Source organism: Hypanus sabinus, chromosome 27, assembly GCF_030144855.1.
Source record: "Hypanus sabinus isolate sHypSab1 chromosome 27, sHypSab1.hap1, whole genome shotgun sequence".
Lineage (NCBI taxonomy): Eukaryota > Metazoa > Chordata > Chondrichthyes > Myliobatiformes > Dasyatidae > Hypanus > Hypanus sabinus.
In genome coordinates, this window is record NC_082732.1 from 24,956,659 (window position 1) to 24,983,980 (window position 27,322).

General features: G+C 45.6%; 1 protein-coding gene across 2 annotated transcripts in view; it reads left to right on the forward strand.

Annotated features, from left to right (window-relative positions):
* c1qtnf12 (C1q and TNF related 12) overlaps positions 1-27,322 on the forward strand; it is a 78,515-nt gene that overhangs the window by 17,100 nt on the left and 34,093 nt on the right. The window contains exons 2-5 of one of the 2 annotated variants that reach the window (XM_059952007.1): positions 5,097-5,234; positions 14,548-14,664; positions 17,651-17,762; positions 21,182-21,351. In XM_059952007.1, the coding sequence (XP_059807990.1) occupies positions 5,097-5,234; positions 14,548-14,664; positions 17,651-17,762; positions 21,182-21,351 (537 nt within the window). The remainder of the gene's footprint in view (positions 1-5,096; positions 5,235-14,547; positions 14,665-17,650; positions 17,763-21,181; positions 21,352-27,322) is intronic. The other variant, XM_059952008.1, reaches the window with a different exon arrangement.

The window sequence follows — 27,322 nt, forward strand, 5'->3', positions numbered from 1 at the left end:
TATGTGGCAGAGCAATCAGGCTAAAAAAAATTCCTCCTTACTTCTGTTCTAAAAGGTTGCCCCTCAACTTTGAGGCTTTGTTCTCTAGTTCTGGATACCCCCCCACCATAGAAAAGACCCTCTCCACATCCAGCCCATCTAGTCCTTTCAACATTCGGTGGGTTTCAATGAGATCCCCATGCATTCTTCTAAGTTCCTGTGAGTACAGGCCCAAAGCTGCCAAACACTCATCATATATTAACCCCTTAATTCCTGGAATCATCCTCATGTACTTCCTCTGGACTCTCTCCAATGGCAATACATTCTTTCTGAGATAGGGGGTCTGATATGAGGTGGAGAGGCCTACTGCACGGGTTCAAAATAAGCTGCAGGGAGTAGTAAACCTAGTCAGTTCCATCATGGGCACTAGTCTCCATAGTATCCAGGACATTTTCAAGGGGCAATCCCTCAAAAGGTGGCAAGGTGGCATCCATCACCCAGGTCATGCCCTGTTCTCACTGCCACCATCAGGAAGGTGGTACAGAAGTCTAAAGGCACACTCTCAACACAGGAGTTTTAACACCTCAGGTCAAGACCCAGCTGTGTATCTGCAGCTAAAGGACAATGTGCACTTTGATAACAATGTGCCCATTTTGGACAGGGAGGACAGGTGGTTTGAAAGAGAGGTTAAAGAAGCCATCTTTGCCAAAGTGGAAAACCCATCCCTGAACAGAGGGGCTGGGGTAGGACACCACCTATCAGCTACTTACAATACAGTCCGAACATCTCCACCCCGGCACCTCCACACCTCCATTCATGCAAAGGTAAAACTAATGACCCCCTCATTACCTCTACAACACTTAACGACCCTCATGTGATTGCTATACCTTTAAACAACACAGAGTTTATAAGCCTGAAAGCTACCCACCCTGGATCAGAACTGAAGGAGCCTCTCGGATGAGTGGTGAAACATCTTCTAGACAACACAGCATATCCAGTTGCCTTGATTTACTACTGCTTGATATAACAATGACCTGGATGACTGAGAACCTTCATGGACAGATTCAGGAACAGCCTCTTCCCCTCTGCCACCAAACTTCTGAATGGACATTGAACCCGTGAACACCATCTCACAACTTTTTAAGTTTCTATTTTTGCAATACTTATTTAATATATGTACTTAAATTTGGTTCTTTTCTATTATTTATTGCATTGAACTGCTACCACAAAGACAACACACTTCACGGCACGCACAAAATGCTGGTGGAACGCAGCAGGTCAGGCAGCATCTATAGGGAGAAGCACAATCGACATTTCGGGCCGAGACCCTTCGCAGGGTCTTCACGATGCCTGTTGGTGATATTAAACCCGGTTCTGATTCTCACTCTGAATTGGTGCTCATGAGTTCACAGGCTGTTCAGAAATCTGATAGCGGAGGGGGAAAAGTGATTGAGTTTGGGTCTTCAGGCTCCTGCACTTCCTCAATGATGGTAATAGTGAGAAGAGGCTTCTTCTTGTTATTGTGTCCACGGACAGTCTATACATGGCCCAGCCAGAACTGGACACATTTTTTGCGCCCTGTTGTTGAATTCGGCCAAGGTCTGCAACAGTACAGGGTTCCTCTAGCGATGGGCACTACAGGAGATGTTGCATAGTTTGTGGCTCAGTTCCACATTCACAAGTTGTCGGGCTGGCTGTATATCCCCATTTGCTTAGTGACACCTTTGAACGACCTACACCAGTCCTCAGTCTGTTCAGGCAATTCCAGGTTGCCCAGTTGCAGTTAGCTCCTGGGGGACGGCTTTCATCCGGTGGAATTTCCGTCATTGGGGGTTGTTTGAGACTGGCAAGCCGGTCTTCCCACAAGGTGATGCGGGCTTCAGATGGGGTTGATTGTAATGGAACAACACTGTTCGTGAAGCTCTTCCTTGCCTTTGGGCGGCTGGGTGTAGGTGTATGACCACGTAGAGGGTGCCTCTCATCTGACGGAATCGTTCTTTCTTGATGGCTCCCATCGGGGGAGCAATACCCGCCAGGATATATAGGCTGTTGGTGTTTTTGGTTTCGAACAACCTGCGATAAGTCGGCAGCTTGCGTTCAGAACGGCATCCATCTTCTTATCATGAGAAGATCTTTCCCACGCAGCCCAGGCGTATTCAGCAGTGGAATAGCAAGGAGCAAGTGCACTGGCTCGCAATGTTTTCAAGCTTGCTCCCCGTTTTGTGTTAGTGAGCTTATTCAGGATGTTGCTTCGTGCGCTCACTTTTGCCTTTGTCTTATTGATGTGGTTCTTGAGAGTGAGGCATCTGTCAGGGGTGACTCCTAAGCAGTTAGGGTGCTCGTGATGCGTCACTGTGGCTCCACACCAGGTCACTTCAAGCTGTCGTTTGGCTTCACGGTTCCTGAGGTGGGATGCACAAACTTGCGTCTTTGATGGGTTTGTGCGGAGGTAGGATGTTAGTCCCTCCAAGGCCTTAGAAAGCAGGCCAAGGTAGAAGTGTTTACGTCCTGGCCCTGGTTCAAACAATTCTACCACCACCACGCGCAGCAAATAGAGAAGGGGGCAAGTTAATGATAAGTGCTGTTTTCCTGAGGCACTGCCCCTTGAAGACATCCTCGATGGTGGGGGGGGGGGGGATTGTGGCTGTGATGGAGCCATTTGAGTCCATAACTCTCTGAAGCCAACCACATTAAGGAATGTCCTCTCTCTTCTGGGTTACCTCCAAACCATGGCCTATCTTTTATGAAAGGACAGCTTTTCACAGGCGAGGGAAGTGTCCCCTCCAACCCTGCTCCAACTGGACGCTAACAGCCATCCCAGCACTGCAGGGAAACGGGAGGCTGCGATGCAGAGGATCAATGAGTTTGGAGTCAAAAAGGAGGGACATGGAGCTTACAGAGCAAACCCAGCATGAGGACGAGCTCCAGTTCATTCGTTTTGCTGCTGATGGGTGGCAAAGCAGGCATTTCCTTTACAAGTGGCATCCGAGGGTACTTGTGTTAAAAAGCAAATGAGTTGGCTCTGTTGTCAAAGATGGGCATGTTGGCAAGCGGAGTTTAAGCATATTTATGTAGGAAGAAGAGGAACATTTAGTCTTTTAATCAGGCGAAGTCTTTCCTTTCAATTTCTTAAGCCTTCTTCTGAGTTTCACTAGCAGTTTGAGATATAAAGAAGGAAATGCATGTATGCAAGTATCTTTCTCAGCTCAGATTGTCCCAGAACGTATTATAGCCAAGAGGAAAAGATACTTTCTAATCTCACTTCACAGATCAACAAACGATATCTCCACAGTGGTTAATCAGAATACATTAATGCCTGTTCTCAACTAACAAAAAACTAAAGTTATTGTGCTTTTGTACATTAATAGTTTAACAATAAATGTTAAACTATTCATTTAATATAATAATAACAATATTATCAGATGAAAACAAATAAAGGAATGGTTTATTTATTTTATGGATGTTTATCTTTTAAATATTTTAATACTTTACACTGAGTTCAAAAGTCAGAAATTATGTTCCAGGCCAGGCTGTGCCTGGAGTATTACATTCATTTCTGACTGCCCCATTATAGGAAGGATGTCAAGGCTTCAGAGAAGGTTTAGAAAATGCTGCCTAAATTGGAGGGTGTCAGCTATGAGAGGTTGGGCAACACACACAAAGTGCTGGAGGAACTCAGCAGCCTTTATGGAGTAGAATACAGTCCTGCCGAAGGGTTTCAGCCTGGAACATCGACCATACCCTTTGGCATAGATGCTGCCTGTCCTGCGGAGTTTCTCCTGCATTTTGTGTGTGTTGCTTGGACAAACTTGGGTTGTTTTCTCTGGACTGGCAGAGGCTGAGAGGAGATCTGATAGAGCTTTATAAGATTATGAGAGGCGTAGATAGGGTACACTGAGAGTATCTTTTTCCTCCCCCAGGGATGAAATGTCGAATACCAGTGGGCATGCATTTAAGGCGAGGGGATAATTTGAAAGGGGGTGTGAGGGGTAAGATTTTTTACTCAGAGAGAGGTGGATGCCTGGAATGCGCTGCCTGGTATGGTAGAGGCAAATACATTAGAGGCTTTTAAGAGATGTTTAGATAGGTATATGTATGTGAGGAAGATGGAAGGATATGGACATTGTGTAGGTGCAAGGGATTAGTTTAGCTGCCATTTGATTACAAATTTAACTGATTCGGCACAACATTGTATGCTCAAGGACCTATTCCTGTACAGTACTGTTCTATGTTCTATTAATATTCCAAGCATTTAATGTCCCCCCACACTAACTTCAATGCAAACTCAGATTGTTAAAAAGCAAAATTAAAAGTAAACATGGATTTTAACCGTCGTATTGATTAAAAATGCATAGATTGAAAACAGCCAAGGACATTCTCTGCAAGTCAAATACTCTTAAAATACTATCAAGACTATTTTATTTTTGTTTGTTTCTGCGGATTATCCCCGGGGTCTGTCTCTTTCACATCGTGAGAGGTTAATAATCGAGAGATACCCCCGGGACGGCCCACAACAAGCCACTTGTTAAAAGCTACCATTCAAAGCACCTTTAATCCCCGGGAGTTTACATTGTAATTTAACACATCACAGTGTGGGAAGTTAAGACAGTAAATCAACAGTGGGTCACTCCATGTGGTCACCTCACACATGAGGTGGCTTTAGTGATATTTTGTTTGTAAATTTATAGCTTAGCCCTTTCAAAACCCGTTTCCTTGCCCTCAAGGGTGAGCTTTGAGCCTGCTTTGCAATGGAATGGGGGTAATTTGTACCAAACAGTGCAGATCTGACATTTCGTGTACATCAGGGTAGCAGCAGGCCTGGCTGGCCTCTGAAACACAAGACCAGAGACCCAGCACTGAAAGAGCCGGTCCCTTTTTTTATAATCCTACACACTGTCCAATTAAAGGAATTTCTCCCTCTCTTGACCTGTGCACAGTTCCCTAAACAAGGCTCGCATTAGGACTAAAAAGGTAGTCTTTTTAAAATCTCAAATATAAATTAAAAGAAAGCTGACTTATTCCCTATATACTGGCATTTGATTTCTTTTAAAGAAAAACTAAAAAATCAACTTATTCCTTATTTTATTTATTATTCTCCCTTTTTCCCCCATCTCAAGGGTTTTACCCTCCAGACCCCCTCTCCCAGGCCGGAGGGTGGAAGAACAGGGCGTGGAGAGCTTCCTGACTTCCGACGCCAGTGCCAGTCCTTGGCCAGCCAACAGGTGGCACCCTCGTTGCAGGGTGAGACGACCCATGTGAGTTTCTCCTCTTCACCGGGTGCACGATGATGACCACACAGTTTGCCTCTTAAAGTGGCAGCGAAGCAGGCAGCGTACTTGGGCTCTAGGGTCCTATACAGATCAGGCTTTGGCTTTTGTACCTCAACCACGGCTTGAAGTTTTCTTCCCTTGCTCTAGCTGCTCTTTTCAAACTCGGAAAGGATCCAGATTCCACAGGATTTCTTTGCGATATCTTTAAAAATCATCGCTCGTTTCAAATGTGTTGCAGAATTTCGTGCAATTACTTTGCGAAAGGTTTCTTCAGACCTTGGAAAGGAACTCAAGAGCTTGAAAGAAATTAGTTCCTTAAAAAAATTACGGAAAGAAACTACAAAAATAGTAGGCTAATTTTTATTTATTTTATTTGAAATTCTGAAGCTGCGTGTATTCCTGCCTATAACATCTTCTACTTTATTAGTATTTTTTCAATGATGAATCCCTATATGTCCTTGTTAAATATCTGAGTTTTGACCAAAGGAAAAAATGGCTGAAGTTGCTCAGCACTATAGTGCAAGGGTGTTTATTGGGTGTGTCAAAAATCAAATTTACAAAAATTAGCAAAAATAGTGAAAAGAAAAGTACCAATACTTGCAAAAAGATATCTACCAGAAAACCAAGTTATAGCTCCCTATTTTTGTCCAGTGTGAACTGCTGGCATCCTGTATTTCTCTCCTACTGAGGGTGAAGAGCCCTGTTTTATTAGGCACCAGGAGGTACCGTATTTAATTACCCACAAAGCTAACTTAAGCCTACACATGAGTCAGAATACGATGCATGCGTAATGTGGTTACAATCACATTAAAAAAAAATAAACTGAAGTATCTACATTAAATACAGGTGTCCCCCAGATTACAAATGTTTGCTTTATGCCACTTTGATTTTACAAAAGACCTACATTAGTAACCTGTTTTCGCATTACAAAGAGGATTTTCGCTTTTATGAAAAATTTTCCCATATAAATTAATGGTTCTTCGCTTTATGCCATTTCGGCTTAAGAAATGTTTCATAAGAACGCTGTACCTTTGTAAAGGGGTGGGGGGGAACACCTGTACAGTATACAAACAACATCTGCACACTTACCCACCCTATTACTAACGAAATGGAATATTCACCGTGTATGGTGGGAAAGGCACCATAAAGACAATCCGAGGGCATCAGCTTAGTTTAGGACCCATTAGGAGAATATCCCGGGGAAGACATTGATATCTGTGTATACCCAGAACAACGCCTGCAGAATGACTAGAAGAGAGGGAGAGGGAGAGAGGGGGAGAGGGAGAGGGAGAGGGAGAGGGAAAGAGAGAGAGGGAAAGAGAGAGAGAGAGAGAGAATGATTGATTGATTGTTGGGCTTGTTATCGAACCGTTGAACTTATAGATGAGATTGTTGGAACTTTAAGCAGATGACCAAGCCCATGACTTCTCTGAGACTCAATACTTATTTGAAGGTATCCAAGGCCACTGCACCATCAGCATTTGGATCTGGGGCTGCTGTTCAATCTTGCTAACAAGGTGTGGTTTTAAAAGTTTTCACCCTGAGCTGTTGAACTAGAGGAATCATCCATCAGCCAGTTGCTTGTTCAACATTTGAGGACAGTCCTTCTGCCCCAGCAAAGGGAAGTTGTGGGTTTTGGTCGCAGGCGGGAGAACTGAAGATGATGTATCTTGGCTGTTGCACCGTTGAGTGACCACATCAGGAAATACTGACAACTTATGCAGAGAGAGTCAGAGTTGACCTGATGTGTTAACTCTGCCTCTTCCTCTTCAGAGATGCTGCCGGATCCACAGAGGTTTTCCAGCATTCCCTGTTTTTATTTCTGATCTGCGGCTTTTGTGGTAGTTTGCTTCAGCAGTGCTTAGAAAGGATGTCGCTGCAATGTGTGCTTTTATAGGACCTGTCCAATGGTTCAACGGTTCGATTTAATGTCAGAGAGTGGATACAGTAAACAACCTGAAATTCTTACTCTTCACAGTTGTCCGCAAAACAGAAAAGGGCCCCAAAGAATGAGTGACAGAAAATGTTAGCACCCCAAAGCTTCCCCTCCTCCCCTGTGCACAAGCAGCAGCAAAGGCTTCCTCCTCTCCCCACTTGCTCCAGTAAGAGGATCACCCCCCCCCCCACCCACCATGCGAGCAAAGAGACCATGATCTGGAGTCCATCAAAATCACTTCCGTCCATCCCAACGCTTTGATATCTCAGCATGGTCTCTCTCTCTCACAACCTGGGGGGCGGGGGGTGGAGAGAGAGAGATATCGCTTCTTTTACGAGAGGGGAGACCAGCCGCTCACAGTTTCGATGTTACGATGTGTCCTGTCGCTGAGAGGAATAATGGATTGGCCATGATGAAATGGCAGAGCAGACTCTATGGGCCAATGGCCTAATTCTGCTCTTATGGTCTCGTCCGAGTTCCCCAGCTCGAGGAGCAGAAGGCTCTCTCTCACCATTGAGAGCGAGAGAGATCGCTTGAGTGCAGGGGCCTTCTTTTGAGAGGAGCGTGTACCGCCTGCTGTCTCGATCTTTCCATCTCCCGGGACGTTTCAGTTGGTGGCAGTGGCAAGGAACTGGGTTGTCCACAGGAACACACCCTGAAGACGCACGTCTGCCAGGCCGTATCGAAACGCCAGGTCGCTCGGCACGTCCAAAAGTGAGAACCCACTGCCCGTGAAGAATGGTAGTTTGAGCTGCAGCCGTAGATCACGGACTCCAACAGGACCCTGGCCACCTTGAAAGGAAAAAGAGACACGAGAAGAGAAGAATGAGCTGTTTTGCGGACAAACTGGAAGAAGTCGCCTGGGTCTGTAAAAACCTCTGGCACCATTCTATCCAAGTGACTGTAGTAACTATGGTAAATTTGAGGAGGAGCAGGTGCTTGGTGCTCTGGCCTGTCTTTATCCATTATTAAAACCGGATTATCTGCTCCTTATCACACCACCTTAGCTGCTGAGCTGAATTCATTCTTTGGCCAGCTGGTCGTTCAACGTATTAGGACGTCCCTGCCTCCACAGAGGAAGTTTGCGGGTGTCTGCCTGGGGCTTGAGAAGAGAGGTCTTGGCTGCTGCTACGGTGCAGTGATGAGTAACCAACTCTGAAAACACCGGAGGCCTGTGGGGCCCGTTGACTCCTGGATGACTGACCTCACGACAGCAACTGGCAGTTCAGAGTGATTCAGTAGCAGCAAGAGACTCGGAATTGCCCGCAGTTCCTCCCTTCACCGTAATAATTCAGCAGGGGTGTGGTCTGTCCATAATAACTGAAGGACATCCCAGTCCATGTGCAGATTGCCGCAGATCGCAGTGAATGTGTATTGGCTTCTGCTTCAGAAATTTGGCTCCATTCACTCCAATGTCGGGAGTGGAATCCCGTGTACAACCACAACTATATCATTCATTCAGGATTTAACACCAGGGACTACATTACAAGTTCGGGTCTATTGTCATTCAACCCTACACTTGTCTACAGCTAAACAAAGCGATATTCCTCTGGGGCTGAGTTGAAAACACAGCAGATATATCAGATACAGCACATAAAATAATAGCATCACAAAGATATTAACAAAGGAACAAATATTCTGTAGATGGCATAAAATGCATATAGGTCTAAATAGCTACATGTAATGTCAGAGAAATCTGTACAATATACATCCTCAAATTCTTTTTCTTCGCAAACATCCACAAAAAGCAGAGGAGTTCCCCAAAGAATGAATGGCAGTTAAATGTTAGAACCCCAAAGCCCCCCCACCCCCACGCACAAGCAGCAACAAAGCAAAGACTCCCCCCACCAGCAAAAAAAGCATCAGCACCCTCCACCGAGCACTCAAGTGTGCAGCAAATCATCAGTAAAGACACAGACCCCCCCCAAGACTACTCATTCACCCGGTAATTCGACGTACCACAGGCTCCCTCTCTCTCTAATAAGGGAAAAAGAGGTGTCTCCGTTATGACAAATAGTGAAATATTCAACAGTATTACTGTTACTGGTGCTGTCATAACTAATGAATACCAGATGTTCAGAAGTTTCACAGGCTGTTACCCAGCCTAACAGTCCTCGTTCATATACTGTGGTACCTTCTACCTGGTGGCAGGAGGTTGGAAAGATTGTAGAACAGGTGGGAGGGGTCCTTGGCAATTTCTACTCCCCTTATATCTGTGGTCTCTACCTGCCCAGAACACCCTTTTCTTCTTACCACTTGCAGAGGTGGTGGTAGAGGCAGATACATTAGGGGCATTCAAGAAACTCTTGAATAAGCACATGGATGTTAGTAAAATGGAGGGATACAGAGGAGAGGAGGATTTATCTTGACCTTAGAGTAGGTTATAAGGTTGGGACATCATTGTGGGCCTGTACAGGGACTGTAGTGTGCTGTAGTGTTCCATGTTCTATGTTCTCTATTCACAGTGACACTGTTTCACTCCACATCCTATCTCCAAGATTAGTCTCTTTGTGATCCAGTAGGACACAAAACTACTGCAATTGCCAATCTGTCCTGTGAAATTTGGTGTCTGTGCATCGACGTTACTTCGGTTTTGTGACGGTATAATGGTAAATTGTACTGCTTTGGAAAGGGATTTAATCTGGAGGTTTTTGACTTCCAGTGCACAAGGATTTTTAGCAGCAATGGAGAGCATTACAAAAGATGTGAAACTTCCCTGAAAAAAAAACCCAGAATGGTATTTCTCAATGCCGAGGCCCGTCATTACTTGTGGATTAAGATGCAGAGTTCCAAAGGCCATGGAGATCAGTCTTTGTTGGGTAGACCAAGCGTCTCTGTTGTTGGCCCCGGTCCTTGGAACTTCCTGTCCTTGCTGCCATTCCTGCTGGGGAATGCATCTGTGTGTGCATTAGGGGAGGACAGTGATGACTTTGTGGTCGGTGGCCTGCTGACCTTGGCTGTTTAGTTTTGTAAGTTAAGAATGAGCTTCTGAACATGGCGTTGTTTCCAGTGATCTCCCTATTCAGATCATTGACAGGCACTGTGAATAGTCATGGCCTCCCCACCATTCCTTGTGGCAGCCACAGTTTTCCAACCTACTCTCTGTTAATCCATTTATTCCTGTCCATTAGCCAAACTTCTATCTGTGCCAGCATGATTACCTCCAGTTCTGTCTGTTCTAATTTTCTTTAATAATCTCCTTTAATAAAGTCCAAATTTGTCACATCTACTGGTGCAACCTTCTCTACTCTGCTGGTTGCAACTCAGCACATCCCTTCTGCAGAGAGTGGTGCGGACAGCCCAGCGCATCTGTAGATGTGAACTTCCCACTACTCGAGGCATTTACAAAGACAGGTGTGTAAAAAGGGCCTGAAGGATCATTGGGACCTGAGTCACCCCAACCACAAACTGTTCCAGTTGCTACCATCCAGGAAACAGTACGACAGCATAAAAGCCAGGACCAACAGGTTCCGGGACAGTTTCTTCTACCAGGCCATCAGACTGATTAATTCACGTTGACACAATTGTGTTTCTATACTACATTGACTGTCCTGTTGTACATACTATTTATTAGAAATTACTATAAATTGCACATTTAGATGTAGACGTAACGTAAAGATTTTTACTCATGTATATGAAAGATGTAAGTGATAAAGTCAATTCAATATCCCAACTGACTTGTAAAACAGGATTTCCTGTTAATGACATTGACACAAGCCCTTTATAATTTTCCATGTTTGCCAAAACCGCTTCCTTAGTTCCAGCTCATTCCCCACTTTAACCTGGTCTGAAGTCCTCAGTTTCCTCTTTCTTCTTTCCAAGTACTGGGGTTACATTTGCTATCTTCCAGTCTTGGGAAAAATTCTGCAATCCTGGCAATTTGGGATGATGACAATCAGTGCACCTGCACCTTCTACAAAATCCACTGCAGAACACTTCACCTGGTTTTCTTTTGCCTGCTTAGATGTATATTACTTGTAAACATTTATTAACTGCTTAGGTATTTACTGTCATACCCGATAATGTAGTTTCCTAATCCGTGTCTCACGTCTCCATAGTTTGCTTCATTGGGACCTTAGTTTCCGACAGAACTCTAAACACAAGAGATTCCGCAGATGCTGGAAACCTTGAGGGACACACACAGAATTCTGGAGGAAATCAGCAGGTCAGGCAGCATCTGTAGGAATAACATTTCAGACTGAGACCCTTTATCAGTATTGGAAAGGAAAATGGTTCAACCCCACCGTCTTATTCTGGCTTCTGCCCCCCTCCTTTCCAGCCCTGATAAAGGGTCTCAGCCCAAAACAATGACTGCTTATTGCCCTCTGTGATGATGCCTGTCTCGCTGAGTTCCTGTCAGTTTCAATCTCTACCTAACATTCTCCTTTATAATGATCATGCTCCCCCCCCCAACTCCTTTAATTACCAGGTTATCAATTGACCTTTCTTATTACATAATGATTAATTATCTGGGATAACCTGTCCTCTCAATCATTCCTCAACACAATGATCTAGAAAACTATTCCTTATATATTCCATCAATTTAACCTAATACCACTAATTTTGTTTATCTATCACATATGTAGATTAAAATGCACATTGATTTTTGTATTAGCCTTGTTACACATTCCTGATTAACACATTACCCTTACAGCCTGGGATCTTGAAGATACAGTAACTCCCACTGATGGTTTCTGCCCCTTGCTGTTTCGTGGCTCCACTCAAACTGACAAATTTCTTGATGTTCCATCCTCTTGACAATCCTTACCCTGTTCTTCTCTATCCCATCTCAATTTCCATTCTTTCTCTCCCTTCCAGACGTTATGAGAGGGAATGGGAAAGGAGGTGTGCCAGCCGATGAGGGAAGTATGACCTTATGGAATTCACAAATCAGTACCAAGTCATCTGAGCTGTAGAACAAAAATCCACTCTTGTAAAATTTATGTGAAGAAAGTAAATAAATAAACACATTTTTTCTAACTAACGCATCTGCAGGTAATGTAGCGTTGTATTACAGAAAATCATGATCTGTAAACCAGAGGGGGCTGGGGTTGCCAATATTTAGTTTCCAACGTTGGAACATCTCTGTGCATACTGTTAGATATTATACATTTCTTTCCACGGCTGTGATTAATTCACCCACCTTTTCATTGATGCCACATGTGGAGAGATAAAGATGGTTCAGATCTGTCTTTGTGTCATTTACTCTCTTCTCATTCTACAGGAGGAATATCCTTCTGCTTGGATACCGGCTCCAATTCTTATTACTCACCCTTCTATCCTGCAGTAGTGACTTTTATACTTGTTTTAACTATATGAATTCTCCGTCACCAGATCTATATCCTCGGATTTACTTTAGGTTTTACTATTTCCACACTTGGGATTTTGGTGGTGGACTATTGGATGTTATAGTTATTAATTCATCAGCCTGCTCTGGATTCATGTTCAGTAGCTGCGACACAGCTATTGAGTTTCATGGGAGGTTGGGAACCTGCTCCCTTTTGAATGTAAAGGAGAGCGCAGGAAGCTTGGTTCCAGTGGGTTTAAAGGGAGCAGGAGCCACAGCACTGGGAATTTGGGAATTCTGGACCATCAGGAATTAGCAGGTTATCGCGTTTCTATCTGTGCTCAGTTTTATTACATAGTCCCGGCTATTCAACTTGCTGGTCGCGTTCCAATTCAAGTGAAGCCAGTCGCAAAAGAAGAATTCCTTTTCCTCCAATCCAGTGCCACAGTACGTTAGTTGGCACCCATTTCTTCAACAGTGGCCTTTACAGCAATCTTTCAGTTCTCTGATCTTTCTTACTCTGCCAATTTGGTGGACTCAGGTAATAACTCAAAGACTCTGCTGTTTACTTTGGGCCCCAGTTACAATATTCCTTCAGCGAAACCTGCTCCTTTATCCTACAGAAGTCAATGGCAACCTCATGGACCTTGACCACCAGACCTCTCCCCTCCTGCTGGAAGATCCCCTCCAGCTCTGAGGAGATGTCATTAAGTGTCACCAGTCGGGCAACAAGGAGAAGTATCTGTTCTCCAACTAAACTGTCTCCTATTGTTGCTATATTCCCTGTGACTCACCCAAATTAACTGGCTCCTGTACCTCAGTGGCCAGTTTACCTGCTTATTGCTCCTGTCTGCAAGGGCAGCAAGAACTCTGCCCGTTGGACAACTGCAAGGTTTCCAATGCCAGCTTCTGGATTGCCGAACCCTCCTCACTCTTCGACCTGGCCTTTTTTACCAACCAGATCAGCGTTATCCAAACCAAGCAATACACGCAGCTCCCGGAACAAAGGGGCCTGGAGGTTTTCCCCTTCCCTGTGAAGCTCAGACTCCAGATTATCAACTCAGAACCGTCACTTACTGTAGAGATGGTCACCATGCTTGCTGTTGACTTCCACCAAATACTACAGCTGCAATTCCTCACCCACCTTATGCACACCTTAAAATAGTTTCTTAATTTCATTTCATTTAGTTAATTTATTTCACCTTTAGCTGCAGATTTCTATTCTGAAGTCACATCATGGGTCACATGATTTCAACTAACTGGTTTTAGCAGTTTCTAAATTTAACGTACTCCAGAATTGAGAAGAATGGTTGGTGGTGACCTCATTGAGATTCTGAGGGGGGCTCCATCAGGAAGACCTGGAGAAGTTGTTTCTCCTCATCTGTAATTAGCCGCGTGGTTTCAGAAATAAGACTCACTCACGTCAGGTGGATGTAAGGAGGGTTTCTCCCCTCTTGGTGTTGCGAAATGTGCCATTTAAAACTATGCAGGTAAGGAAATTTAACAGCAATTCTAAATTAAACCAGTAAGACTTTTTAAAAACAAAAAGAGAACCAGATCCCTTTTCTCCCTAATGGACCAACCTTCAATGTATTCAGTGATTCATCCTTTGATATTCTCTGGAGTAGTAAATTCCAAAGATTCACAACCCTCCTTACATCCACCTGACGTGAGTGAGTCTTATTTCTGAAACCACGTGGCTAATTACAGATGAGGAGAAACCACTTCTCCGGGTCTTCCTGACTGAGCCCCCCTCAGAATCTCAATGAGGTCACCACCAACCATTCTTCCCAATTCTGGAGGGCATTGGCCCGGACTATTTCACCATTCTTTAGAAGCCTGGTGTGAAGGGAAGGAATTCCTTAGATAATTCATGACCATAAATGTACGTAAAGGCCCACAGAGATATACATCAGGTTTGTGAACGTTGTCTTGCCGGGTTGAAATGACATAATGGGCATGTAAAGTTCAAATGTGTGTATTTTCCAGTGTTGGTTCCCCTGATACACGAAGGGGATCTGGAGATAATGTAAGAGAAGAATGCCTGGAGGAGTAATCAGTTTGCTTGTTCCTAGCTCCCAGAAAATCGAGAGCATCGTCCGGTGGACCCACATTCATCCTGGATTAAATTTGTACAACGAGATGGAGCCAAGAAAAACAAGAAATGCAGACCCAACCGGAAAAGAGTATTGGTATTCCAGTTTATTTTTTTTCCGCTCTCTTCCTCCTGTCCAGATCTTGACTCATTCCTGGGATATGGTTCATCGGGCAGCCAAGTAGCCACAAACTGTGACTGTGACCGTTGGCACAATCACAGAGCTTAACTCAGTCCTGCCCACGTCCAGACTCAAGGCCCAAAGATACAGCAGCAACGGCTGCACAACACTTGAGAGACGTTCCCTTACTGATCTTCACTACCCAGCCCAGCTGTCCCGAGGCCAGTTGTAAGACCTTAACCAGTGACAAGTGAGCAAACCCAGCATAGAACATAGATCAATACAGGCCCTTCGGCCCATGATGTTGTGCCAACCCATTCCACAATCAATCAAACCCTTTCCTCCTACACGTTCCATAACCCTCCATTTTTCTTACATCCATTTCCTAAGAATCTCTTAAATTTTCCTATTGTATCCACGAGCCCTGACAGTGCATTTCAGACACCTGCCAAGTTCTGTGTTAACTATCCTACCTCTGACATCTCTAAGCTTTCCTCCATAAATGCGTGGCCTGGGGAAAAGCCTCTGGGTGTCTATTTTATTAATGGCTCTCATAATCTTATAAACCTCTCTCAAGCTGCCTCTGATGCCCCTTCAGCCTAAAGAGAAAAGTCCTATCTTGCCTAACTTTTCATCATAAGACACATTATTCTCTCATCCAGGCAGAAACCTGATAGGTCTTCTCTGCACCCTCTCTAAAGCTTCCAAATCCTTCCTATAATGAGGTGATCACACATGTAACCAGAGCTTTATAGAGTTGCAACATTACCTCATGGCTCAGGGCCCACCTTCTTACCGACCCCCGATAAAGTGGAGTAGCAAATTTGAAGGATCTATGAACTTAGACCCCGAGTTCACCCTGTTTCTCCATGCCGCTAAAAATCCTGCCATTAACCTGTGCACCATCTTCAAGTTTGATCTTCCAAAAGTGCATCACTTTTCTGGGTTGAAATTCATCAAGTACTTCTCCGTGGATTTTCACATCCTGTTTATATCCCATTGCAACCTACAAAAACCTTCCACACTATTCACACCACCAACCTTGCAAACCTACTAAACCACGCTTCCACTACCTCATCCAAGTTGCTTATAAAAATCACCAAGAGCAGAGGTCCCAGAACATCACGGGCTGCCGACCTAAAGGCAGAATGCACTTCATCTACCACCACCACCTACCTTCTGTGCCAAGCCATTTCTGAATCCATGTAGACAAGTTTCCATGGATCCCATGCCTCGTGACTTTCTGGATGACCTTTCCAAGGCAAATCTTATCAGCAACAATCAATCTGAAGCAATGCAAAATACTCAACAGGCTGAACACCTTCACTCCTCCTGTTGTACCAGGCGGGATCTCCTAATGGCCAGCCATTTTAGTTTCACTCAATGTCTATCCACGGCTTCCTCTTCTGCCATGTTGAGGCAAGACTCAAAATTGGAGGAGCAACACCTAATTTTCCACTTTTGTACTGCCTGACCATGATGGCATGAACATTGATTTCTCTAATTTCCAATAACTACTTCCCCCTTTTATTTCTTTATCTCACCTGCCTTCTTCACCTCCACTCCCATGTCCATCTGCCCATCACACACACATTCTTCCCTCTGGTTCCCCCTGCGACTTCCTTCCATTTGTTCCATGGTCCAGTCTCCATTTCTATCAGATTCCGTTGTCTTCGGCCCCTTGTCATTTACACCTATCACCTCCCAGCTTCTTACATCATTCTCACTCTCCCCCTCGCTCAAACTGCCCATCACCTCCCCTCCCCCCCCCACCTTCACTCCTAACCTGGATTCACCTCTCACCCACTAGCTCTAGCTCCACTCCCCATCCCCTCTTTTCATACCGGCTTTCCCACCTCTTTCTTTCCAGTCCTGATGCGAGGGCTCAATCCCAGACCTAGTCTGTTCGTCAGACCTGCCTGAGCTGCTGAGTTCCTCCAGATTCTCGTGCGTGGCTCCAGGTTTCCAGCATCTCCCTTGCGCTTCCTGCCACGATCAATTTGATCTCTTATACGCTGCCTCTATCAAGGGGTCACTGCTCCGTTAGCAGATACCACTCTCAGACATAGTTTCCTACGATTGTGGAGATCGGCCCAGTAAATTTGAAAATATGAAGGTGAATATTGTCAATTTAGATTGGTATAGGGACTTCTTTAAACCTAATCTGTCTGTTGGAAGCCTCAATCGCCTTTATACCGGGGTCCGTGGGAGGAGCCACAGGAGCAGTCAGCGGGGGGGGGGGGGGGGGGGCGTGTCCAGACAGGTATATGTAGTTCACCACAACCCCCACCATAATAAACATCCTCTTCACATCCACCCTCTCTAGTCCTTTCAACATTCGATAGGTTTCAATGAGATCCCCCCATGTTCTTCTAAATTCCAGTGAGTACAGGCCCAAGGCTGCCAAACGCTCCTCATATGTTAACCCCTTCATTCCCGGAATCATCCTTGTGAACCTCCTCTGGACTCTCTCCAATGACAACACATCCTTTCTGCAATATGGAGCCCAGTACTGTTGACAATACTCCAAGTGCGGCCTGATTAGTGTCTTATAAAGGCTCAGCATTATCTCCTTGCTTTTATATTCTATTCCCCTTGAAATAAATGCCAACATTGCATTTGCCTTCTTTACTACAGACTCAACCTGTAGATTAATCTTCTGGGAGTCTTGCATGAGGACTCCTAAATCACTCTGTACCTCTGATGTCTGAACCTTCTCTCCATTTAGATAATAGTCCACACTATTGTTCCTTTTGCTAAGACGCATTATCATTTAACTTAACCGTGCTGTGCAGTTATTAGCCAGGGTATCAGTCCAGCCTTTCGCCTGATCCCAAGGGGTCTCTTGTTCAGGGATAAAGTCAGAAGCCCTCAGACACAGATATAGCCAACATTGTTCTTGCTCCCAGAACCAGTGCCGTCCCGCAACAACATTTCTCTTTGTTCCCCCCCCACCCCCAAGCCAAGCCTCTCCGGCCCCCCCGGACCTCCAGGACCACCGGGACCCCCCGGGCCAGCAGGGGCTGCCATCACTCAGGAGATACTGATGCGTGAATTCAAAGCAATGGTACGAGGTAAGCTGCGAATGTGGGGGGGGGGGGGGAAGGCAGGGGCTTGGGGCAGAGTGACCGGCGATAGAGTGAAGGGGGAGAGGATCGTGAATTTGGCTTGGCGATTCAGCTCTGGAACAGGAAATGCTCAGAAACACTCAGCAGGTCAGGCAGCATCTGTGGAGAGAAGAAACAGAGTTCAAGTCTACGCTGATTGCGCACAAGTATAGGTACAAAAAACCTGCTTTGGCTGTCTCACGGGCTTTTAGGTATGGACCGCACAAAGTACATAAATTGGACGATGGGTGGCCTGTCATTAGAACCATCGACCTGAAACCTTCTCTCCCTCCACCACCGTGACCCAACCTGCTGAGTATTTATAGAACATAGAACAATACAGCACAGTACAGACCCTTCAGCCCACAATGTTGTGCCGACCCTTAAACCCTGCCTCCCATATAACCCTCCACCTTAAATTCCTCCATATACTGGTCTAGAAGTCTCTTAAATTTTACTAGTGTATCTGCCTCCACCACTGACTCAGGCAGTTCATTCCACGCACCAACCACTCTCTGAGTAAAAAACCTTCCTCCAATATCCCCCTTGAACTTCCCTCCCCTTAACTTAAAGCCATGTCCTCTTGTATTGAGCAGTGGTGCCCTGGGGAAGAGGCGCTGGCTGTATACTCGATCTATTCCTCTTAATATCTTGTACACCTCTATCACGTCTTCTCTCATCCTCCTTCTCTTCAGAGAGTAAAGCCCTAGCTCCCTTAATCTCTGATCATAATCCATACTCTCTAAACCAGGCAGCATCCTGGTAAATCTCCTCTGTAGCCTTTCTGATGCTTCCACATCCTTCCTATACTGAGGCGATCCTGCACTTCCCTTCTTTACTTCAGATTTCAGGAATCTGCGACGTTTTGCTGTTTGAACTGAATTCCAGGCTGCAGGTGAGGTGAAGGTTCAATATGTCGGTGTGTTTTCGACCCCTGCTTTGACCCACACAGGATGAGGTTAAGAACCTGTGGAAGGTTCTCAGCCCGAAATGTCGGCTGTACTCTTTTCCATAGATGTTGCCTGTGGAGGACTGTGGTCCCAGTGCAGGTCGATGGGACCAGCAGGGTAAATGGTTTCAGCATTGACTAGATGGGCCGAACTTCTCTATGACTCGAAAATAACAGGTTAACGCTGGCAGGGAAGACTGGTATTGGTTTTGGTTAATTATTGTCACACATACCAAGATGCTGTGAAAAGTTTACCTTGATTAATTCGTTCCACAATGCGTTTAGCAGTAAAGCAGTAACATGCAGGGATCTCGTCCTGAAACATTTGATGGTTTACTCCCCTCCATTGATGCTGCCTGGCCAGCTGAGTACCTCCAACATTCTGTGTGGGTTGCTCAGACTTAGGAATAATTTCCTCAGACCACATGGAATGAGCTGGAGAAGTCGTTGGGTAATTATGACATCACCTGTATATTAGATAAAGAGACTTGAGTATATTTTCCATTCCAGTTATGAAAGGAATCTATATAATGACAAGTTGGAGCATATTGTGTTTTCTACTGTGTGCTGCCAATTGAAGTGACTCACTCTCCCCATCCGAAAGGAAGCCACAGGCTTCATTCTTGGCACCCTTGTAGCTGCAATCAAAATCTGGCTCACAGGCTCACGTGGGCCTGCGCCCAGGTCCTGCTGTTCTACAACAAGGGGCAGGTTTATAAGCTGGCCACTGTGATGGGCACTCAAGGGTAATCTTTGAGTTTAAGCTGCCAGCTCAACCGCCTCTTCAAGTTCTTGCTGAGGCATTGCAAGGATAACGAGAGGAAGAAACACATACCATCAAGAGGAAGCCATGATAGATGTGTGTCTGAATTCCTTGTCCTCACAATTGAACAAGTAGTGTACAAGAACTCAAGGAAATGGAAGCAGGAGTCCCATGACTAGTGGCATGACTTAGTGGTTGGTGCTGGGCTCATTACTGTTTGTCATCTAGATCAACCATTTGGATAAGAATGGTTATTAAGTTTGCAGTTAACTCTAAAATAGGTGGTAGAGTGAACAGTGAAGACGTTTGTGCTAGGACTGTATTCCTTGAAGTGTAGCAGACTTAGAAGTGACATTATATCATGACGGGCATCGATAAGGAGAATGCACCCAATTCTTTTCCCAGAGTTGGGGATTGAAGAAATGGAGGGCATGGCTTTAAGGTGAGAGGGGAACGATTTAATAGGAACCTGAGAGGCAACTTTATTGCACAAAGGGTAGATGGTACTGTATGTGTCATAGTGGGGATGTGGGAACTGGAATCCCAATGAGCTGACAGGAATGTGGGGACTGGGATTCCGGAGAGTTGGCAGGAATGTGGGAACTGGAATCCCGATGAGCTGACAGTAATGTGGGAACTGGAATCCCGATGAGCTGACAGTAATGTGGGAACTGGGATCCCTGTGAGTTGGAGGGAATGTGGGAACTGAGATCACAGTGAGTTGGCGGGAATGTGGGAACGGGGATCCCGGTGAGTTGGCGGGAATGTGGGGACTGGGATCCCGATGAGCTGCTGAGGAGGTGTTTGAGGCGGGTACAGTGGCAACTTTTCGAAGACAGTTGGACAGGTACGTTGATTGGAAAGATTTAGGAAGATACGGGCCAAACACAGGCAAAGAGAACTAACCAGGATTGTCAGCATGGACTAGTTGGGCCAAATGGTTTGCATCCATGTTCTAGAACTTGGTGACTACAGTAATCAGTAAATGAGTAGGACTACAGGCTACAGGCCGTGCTGTGCCGTGCTGTTCAAAATAATGATAGTTGATCCATAGTGGCCTCAACTCCTCATCTGCACCTCTGCTCCTCAACCTATCAAATACTTGTCACTAAACACTGATGTTCCAGCTTCCACCCACCAGGACAGGAAATTCCGAAGGTTACCACCCTTTGTGAGAAGAGATTTCTTCATATCTCCGTTTTAAATGACTGGCTCCTTATCTTGTAGCTATCTTCTGAAACAAGTCAACGTTATTTTTAAAAAACACATTCTTTAAGAACATGAGGGAAGACGTAACAATGCTATCTGATTGATCTTTAAGAAATGAAGTGGGGAAGGGATGCCTCAGCATTGGTCAGATTTCTGGAATGCCCACACTGGTCACCTCCTGAATAATGCCAATGTCAATGTGCAAGTTCAGAACTTAATCCTACCATTTTATGATGTGGCCATGCTGGCCCTGTGCGTTTTCAGCTGGTTGCATTGCTAAATTTCTGTTGTGATCTTTCCACATGAGCAAAGTCTTAAACCAGCAGATGTTGCAGGAATGGTCAAGAGGCGTCCCATTGCTTCAAGTGGAGTATTGGATCACATCAGGAAGCTGTTTAACATGGTTTGATCCTTTTCTTTTGAAGTAATCCTATAAACTTGAGAATTTTTCCTTGCCTTTCTCAGAAGAAGCAGAGAGACGGGCAGCTATTCTGACTGAAGTGCAGGCACCAACTTCTCTCTCGTTTCAAGACGTCCATCCATACAGAAGAGTAGAGGAAGCTTTTCATTGCAAACTGAAGGGGACAGTTACTGTGGACAAGAGAACTCTGCTGGAACTTCAGAACTTCCAGGCGGTAAGGAAGCTGACATTTCTCAGATACCACAAACCTGTCCCCAGATGGCTATATAACAAGAACGAGAAAGTAAAATGTTATTGAGCTGGGATTTATGTGATAATCAGGCACGCTAGAACTTTGCTGATTGTTGACCTGGCAGATTTTCTGTTTTATTAGGATTAATACCCCAAAGTGCATTTAATTCAGTGAGCTGGGAAGGGCATCCCAATGAGCTAGAAGGGACAGTGCGAATTGGTGTCCCTGGGAGTTGCAAGGGAATGTGAAACCTAAAATCGTGGTCAGTTAAAAAGTAATATGGGACTGCAATCACAGTGAGTAGGCAGGAATGTGGGTACCTGAATCCCGATGAGCTGGAAGGGAATATGGGAACTGGGATCCCGGTGAGTTGGAAGGGAATGTGAGAGCTTGGATCTCAGTGGGTTGGAACGGACTGTGGGACTGGGATCCTGATGGGTTGACAGGAATGTGAGACTGGGATCCTGGTGAGTTGACAGGAATGTGGGACTGGGATCCTGGTGGGTTGACAGGAATGTGGGACTGGGATCCTGGTAGGTTGACAGGAATGTGGGACTAGGATCCTGGTAGGTTGACAGGAATGTGGGACTGGGATCCTGGTAGGTTGACAGGAATGTGGGACTGAGATCCTGGTAGGTTGACAGGAATGTGGGACTGAGATCCTGGTAGGTTGACAGGAATGTGGGACTGGGATCCTGGTAGGTTGACAGGAATGTGGGACTGAGATCCTGGTAGGTTGACAGGAATGTGGGACTGGGATCCTGGTCGGTTGACAGGAATGTGGGACTGGGATCCTGGTAGGTTGACAGGAATGTGGGACTGGGATCCTGGTCGGTTGACAGGAATGTGGGACTGGGATCCTGGTAGGTTGACAGGAATGTGGGACTGGGATCCTGGTAGGTTGACAGGAATGTGGGACTGGGATCCTGGTGGGTTGACAGGAATGTGGGACTGGGATCCTGGTGGGTTGACAGGAATGTGGGACTGGGATCCTGGTAGGTTGACAGGAATGTGGGACTGGGATCCTGGTAGGTTGACAGGAATGTGGGACTGGGATCCTGGTAGGTTGACAGGAATGTGGGACTGGGATCCTGGTAGGTTGACAGGAATGTGGGACTGAGATCCTGGTAGGTTGACAGGAATGTGGGACTGGGATCCTGGTAGGTTGACAGGAATGTGGGACTGAGATCCTGGTAGGTTGACAGGAATGTGGGACTGGGATCCTGGTCGGTTGACAGGAATGTGGGACTGGGATCCTGGTAGGTTGACAGGAATGTGGGACTGGGATCCTGGTCGGTTGACAGGAATGTGGGACTGGGATCCCGGCAAGTGAGAAGGTTGAAGCAGCATCATTAGCTGAATCTTTGGGATTCCTTTAAGTTCAAGTATTAGGTTATCAGTTTTATTTGCATATTTGAGAGTTAAGGGAATTGTAAATTCAGTCAGCTGGCAGTATTTAGATTTACAATAATAATGTTAACCTGTCTGAGCCACTGAACCTAATCTATATGGGCACTTTCACGGACTCCCACGGCCCCCAGTGACCCTGTGATCTCAGTCTCTGGGGCTGACATGAGAGTGTCCTTAAGGAGGGTGAACCCACAGAAAGCATCCAGCCCACGTGGGTACCTGGCCGAGTACTAAAGGCCTGTGCTGAACAACTAGCTGGAGTGGTTACTGAGATCTATGATCTCTTGCTTCGGCAGTCTGCGGTACCTACTTGTTCCAAGCAGGCTTTAATAACTGGTGCCTAACAAAAGTGCGGCAACCTGTCTCACTGACTATCGTCCGGTAGCACCTATATCCTCTGTGATGAAGTATTTAGAGAGGTTGGTGATGAAACGTATCAACTCCTGCCTGAGAAGTGACTTGGATCCCTCCAATTTACCTACCGTCACAACAGGTCCACAGCAGGTGCCATCTCATTGGCTCGTCACTCAACCCTGCAACATCTGGACAACAAGGGTGCATACATCAGGATGCTCTTCATTGACTACCGTCCGGCATTCACTAATATCCTCCCCTCAAAACTAACCAATAGGCTTCAAGACCTTGGCCTCAATACCTCCTTGTGCAACTGCATCCTCGATTTCCTCACTTGCAGACTCCAGTCAGTTCGGATTGACAACACCATCTCCTCCACGATGTCCATCAGCACAGGTGCACCACAAAGCTGTGTGCTTAATCGCCTGTTCAACTCACTTTACACTTATGACTGTGTGGCCAAGCACAGCTCCAATGTCATCTTCAGGTTTGCCGATGACATCACTGCCACAGGCCGACTCGAAGGTGATGATGAATCAGCTTATAGGAGGGAGGTTGAAAATCTGGCTGAGTGATGCCACAACAACAGCCTCTCACTCAATGTCAGCAAGACCAAGGAGCTGATTATTGACTTCAGGAGAAGGAAACCAGAGGTCCACGAGCCAGTCCTCATCGAGGGATCAGAGCTGGAGGGGGTCGGCAATTTTAAATTCCTCGCTGTTATCATTTCAGAGGACCTTGCCAGGGCCCAGCATGTAAGTGCCATTACGAAGAAAGCACGACAGCGCCTCAACTTCCTTAGGAGTTTGCAAAGATTCCGCATGACTTCTAAAGCTTTGACAAACCTCTATTGATGTCAAGTGGAGAGTGTTATCGACCGGTTGCATGGTGTGGAAACACCAATGTGCTTGAACAGAAAAGCCTACAAAGTTAGTGGATGTGGCCCAGTCCATCACGGGAAAAGCCCTACCCACCGTTGAGCACATCTACACAGAACGCTGTCGCAGGAAAGCAGCGTCCATCATCAAGGACCTCCACCGTCCAGGGCATTCACTCTCTACTCGCCATAAAGAAAAAGGTACAGGGGCCTCTGGACTCTCACCACCAGGTTCAGGAACAGTTATTACCCCTCAACCATCAGGCTCCTGAACCAAAGGGGGCAACTTCACCCACGTTTACTTGCCCCATCACTGAATAGTTCCCACTACCTATGGACTCTCCTTCAAGGCCTCTTCATCTCATGTTCTAGATATTTATTGCTTATTTGTTATGATTATTTCTTTTTTTCTTCTTGTATCTGCTTGTTGTCTTTTGCACTTCGGCTGTTTGCCTGTTTGGTGCGGCCTTTCACTGATTCTATTGTGTTTCTTGTACTTAAACTGTGCAGGAAAATGAATCTCAGGGTTTATATGGTGACATATCAGATTCAGATTCAGATTCAGATTCAGTTTATTGTCATTTAGAAACCATAAAAGCAATGCAGTTAAAAAATGAGACAACGTTCCCCCAGAATGATATCACAAAAACATATGACAAAACAGACTACACCAAAAAGTCCACAAAACGTTTGGCAATCCCCAATCCAGAGTCCGGAGAGGCTGCTGCGTATTAATATTGTGCTACCGTCTTAGTGCGTTTCCCGGAAAGGAGCTCCAAATCCACCAGACAAACAAGACCATAAACTAAAGCTACAAGACCTGCACAAAACCACATATAGTTACAACAGTGCAAACGATAGCATAATTGATAAAAAAAACAGACCATGGGCACAGTAAAAATAGTCCAAAGATGTTAAAGGATTATGAGTTCAAAAGAAATCACCACACGGTTTCCACAAGTCCCCAGGGTCCCGACAGACTCGCCATCCCACGCCGGCGGCAGAAGGGAATACCCCCGCTATGGACTTCCACGGCGCAGCCTGACATAGCCTCACAGACACAGCGCACACCGAAAGCGACCTGACTGCAGCGGACTCCGAGTCCGTCGAACCTCCGAGCCAATGACCATCCCCTCCAGCACAGCTTCTCCGAGCACCATCCTCTGCCAAGCGTATTAAGACGGCCCAGCCAACAGCCATCGTCAACGCGACCCCAAGGACTGGGGGCATGTTCTTCCCAGCAGAGTCCCGGACCTCACAGCAGCAGCAGCAATGAAGAAGGCCTTCCTGGAGAATTCCAGATGTTCCTCCGTGCTCCCACGTCCATTTTCAATTGATTATGATTGCGCATGGCATCCCACTTCACAAATAACAGATAATCAGCTCCGGAGTGGCCGCTGCAAGCTGCGTCATGCTGCCATCTTGGATTTTTACATATATGTACTTTGATAATAAATTAACTTCGAGGTACGATTCTTGTTCCCAGTTGTCAGTGAATTGTCTCGAGCCACTAGATAACTGAGGCAAAAAAACCTGCTGGTGTCATTCATGGGTACTGCTTTGCACCCAAGAGAAATTACATTGAGTCTCTGTATAACTGACTCATTGTTATGCACATTCTTTCTACAACAGTCAAGATTTTCCTCCATTCTATCACAGTTTTGGTTGCAATTTCAGTTTTTTTTGAAAGCAACATTTCACCTTTACGTACTATGCTGTATAAAGCAACAATTCTGGCCACATTATCATCACTAAGCTGTAGACAGAATTGAAACAGAATTTGAAGCATTTACTGCAGAGATAAAACAGTGAAAGGAGAAATTTGGGGAAATGCAGAAGGGCGATGAAATTAAGGGATTAAAGCAGTCTGGTAAGTGATTCCCACGGCAGTGAATGGAAGTTAATGATGTTTCGCCATGTGAAAGGATTTAGCTGTGTTTGCAAAATCAAGTTTGTTGCATGGTAGGCACGTTGTCAATGGAGAAGTCATCGTGTCAAAGAGGAACTTCAGTGGGTATAAAGCAAGCAGCTTTCTATTTGGATATGAAGTGTATGAAATGGTTTCATGTTTTGATGTTAATGAACAGATTATGAAATGAAATGGTATGATAATAACTGCGTTTTACAAGATCATGTTGCATTTTATTGTGAAAAGAAATTCAAATTAATTACACCGCGATGGTCAAGGTAATGAGATCTGCAAAAGGTCTGGTACAAACCTGTCTGCTATTGTCCACAATCACTGACGTGATGATCCCTAGTAGTTAACAAGAGGTATAGCAATGTGTCAAAGCAATTACGACGTCTAGAAAATTATACTGTTGTGGTACCGTGCACATGTAATGTAATATGGTTTTTGTAAAGTAGTGTGTAATTTTCTTCCCCCATTCTAACTGGATGCTTAGGGAGAAAAGGCAGGCTTGACCAAACAAGAATAAGCACATTTATAAGCAGCTTGCTTTTACTTGTCAATATTGATTGGGGGAAACCATACTTACACCGTACACTTTTAAGCTTAAATAAATAATGCAGCTCTGAAAGGAACCCGGTCGTTCCTTCGTAACCAGGGACGGAGGTTTCAGAGGAAACCCAGCCATGCACTGCAGGCACAGAGGGCTTGCAGTCGGCCTCTTTTTGTGGTGGGCAGGTGGCAGGCGCCGGAGAGGAGAGTTACCCTGAGAGGGGGTGACAGGAGTTGGTCCCCTTGCCACTGCAGTAGGGTTAAGGGTCAGCACCGCACTTCTGACCAACAGGAGAACAGCTTGCTGGAGAGTTGCCTGAATCCTGTGGCAAATAACCCTGCCTGTTCAGTAAACAAGTCGAATTCAATGTGCACCGCGTTACCACGGCAACATCAGACGGCGAATGTCCTGAGTGTGTCTCAGCTGACCCGGGGCACAGACCACTTCCTGCCCACCTACATACACTCGTAGGTACTCCTGTACCTAATAAAATGGCCACTGAGTGTGTGTTTGTGGTTCTCTGCTATTGTACTTTAAGGTTTGACATGTTACGAGTTCAGAGATGCTCTCCTGCAAACCGCTGTTGTAACACATGGTTATATGAGTTACTGCCACCTTCTTGTCAGCTTGAACCACTCTGGCCGTTCACCTCTGACCAAGGCGTTTTCACCCACAGAACTGATGCTCACTGGATGTTTTTTTTTGTTTTTCACAACACTCTCTGTAAACTCTAACAACTGCTGTGCGTGAAAAATCCCGAGAAATCAGCAGTTTCTGAGATACTCAAACCACCCCATCTGGCACCAACAATCATTCCACGGACAAAGTCCCTGAGACCACATTCCTTCCC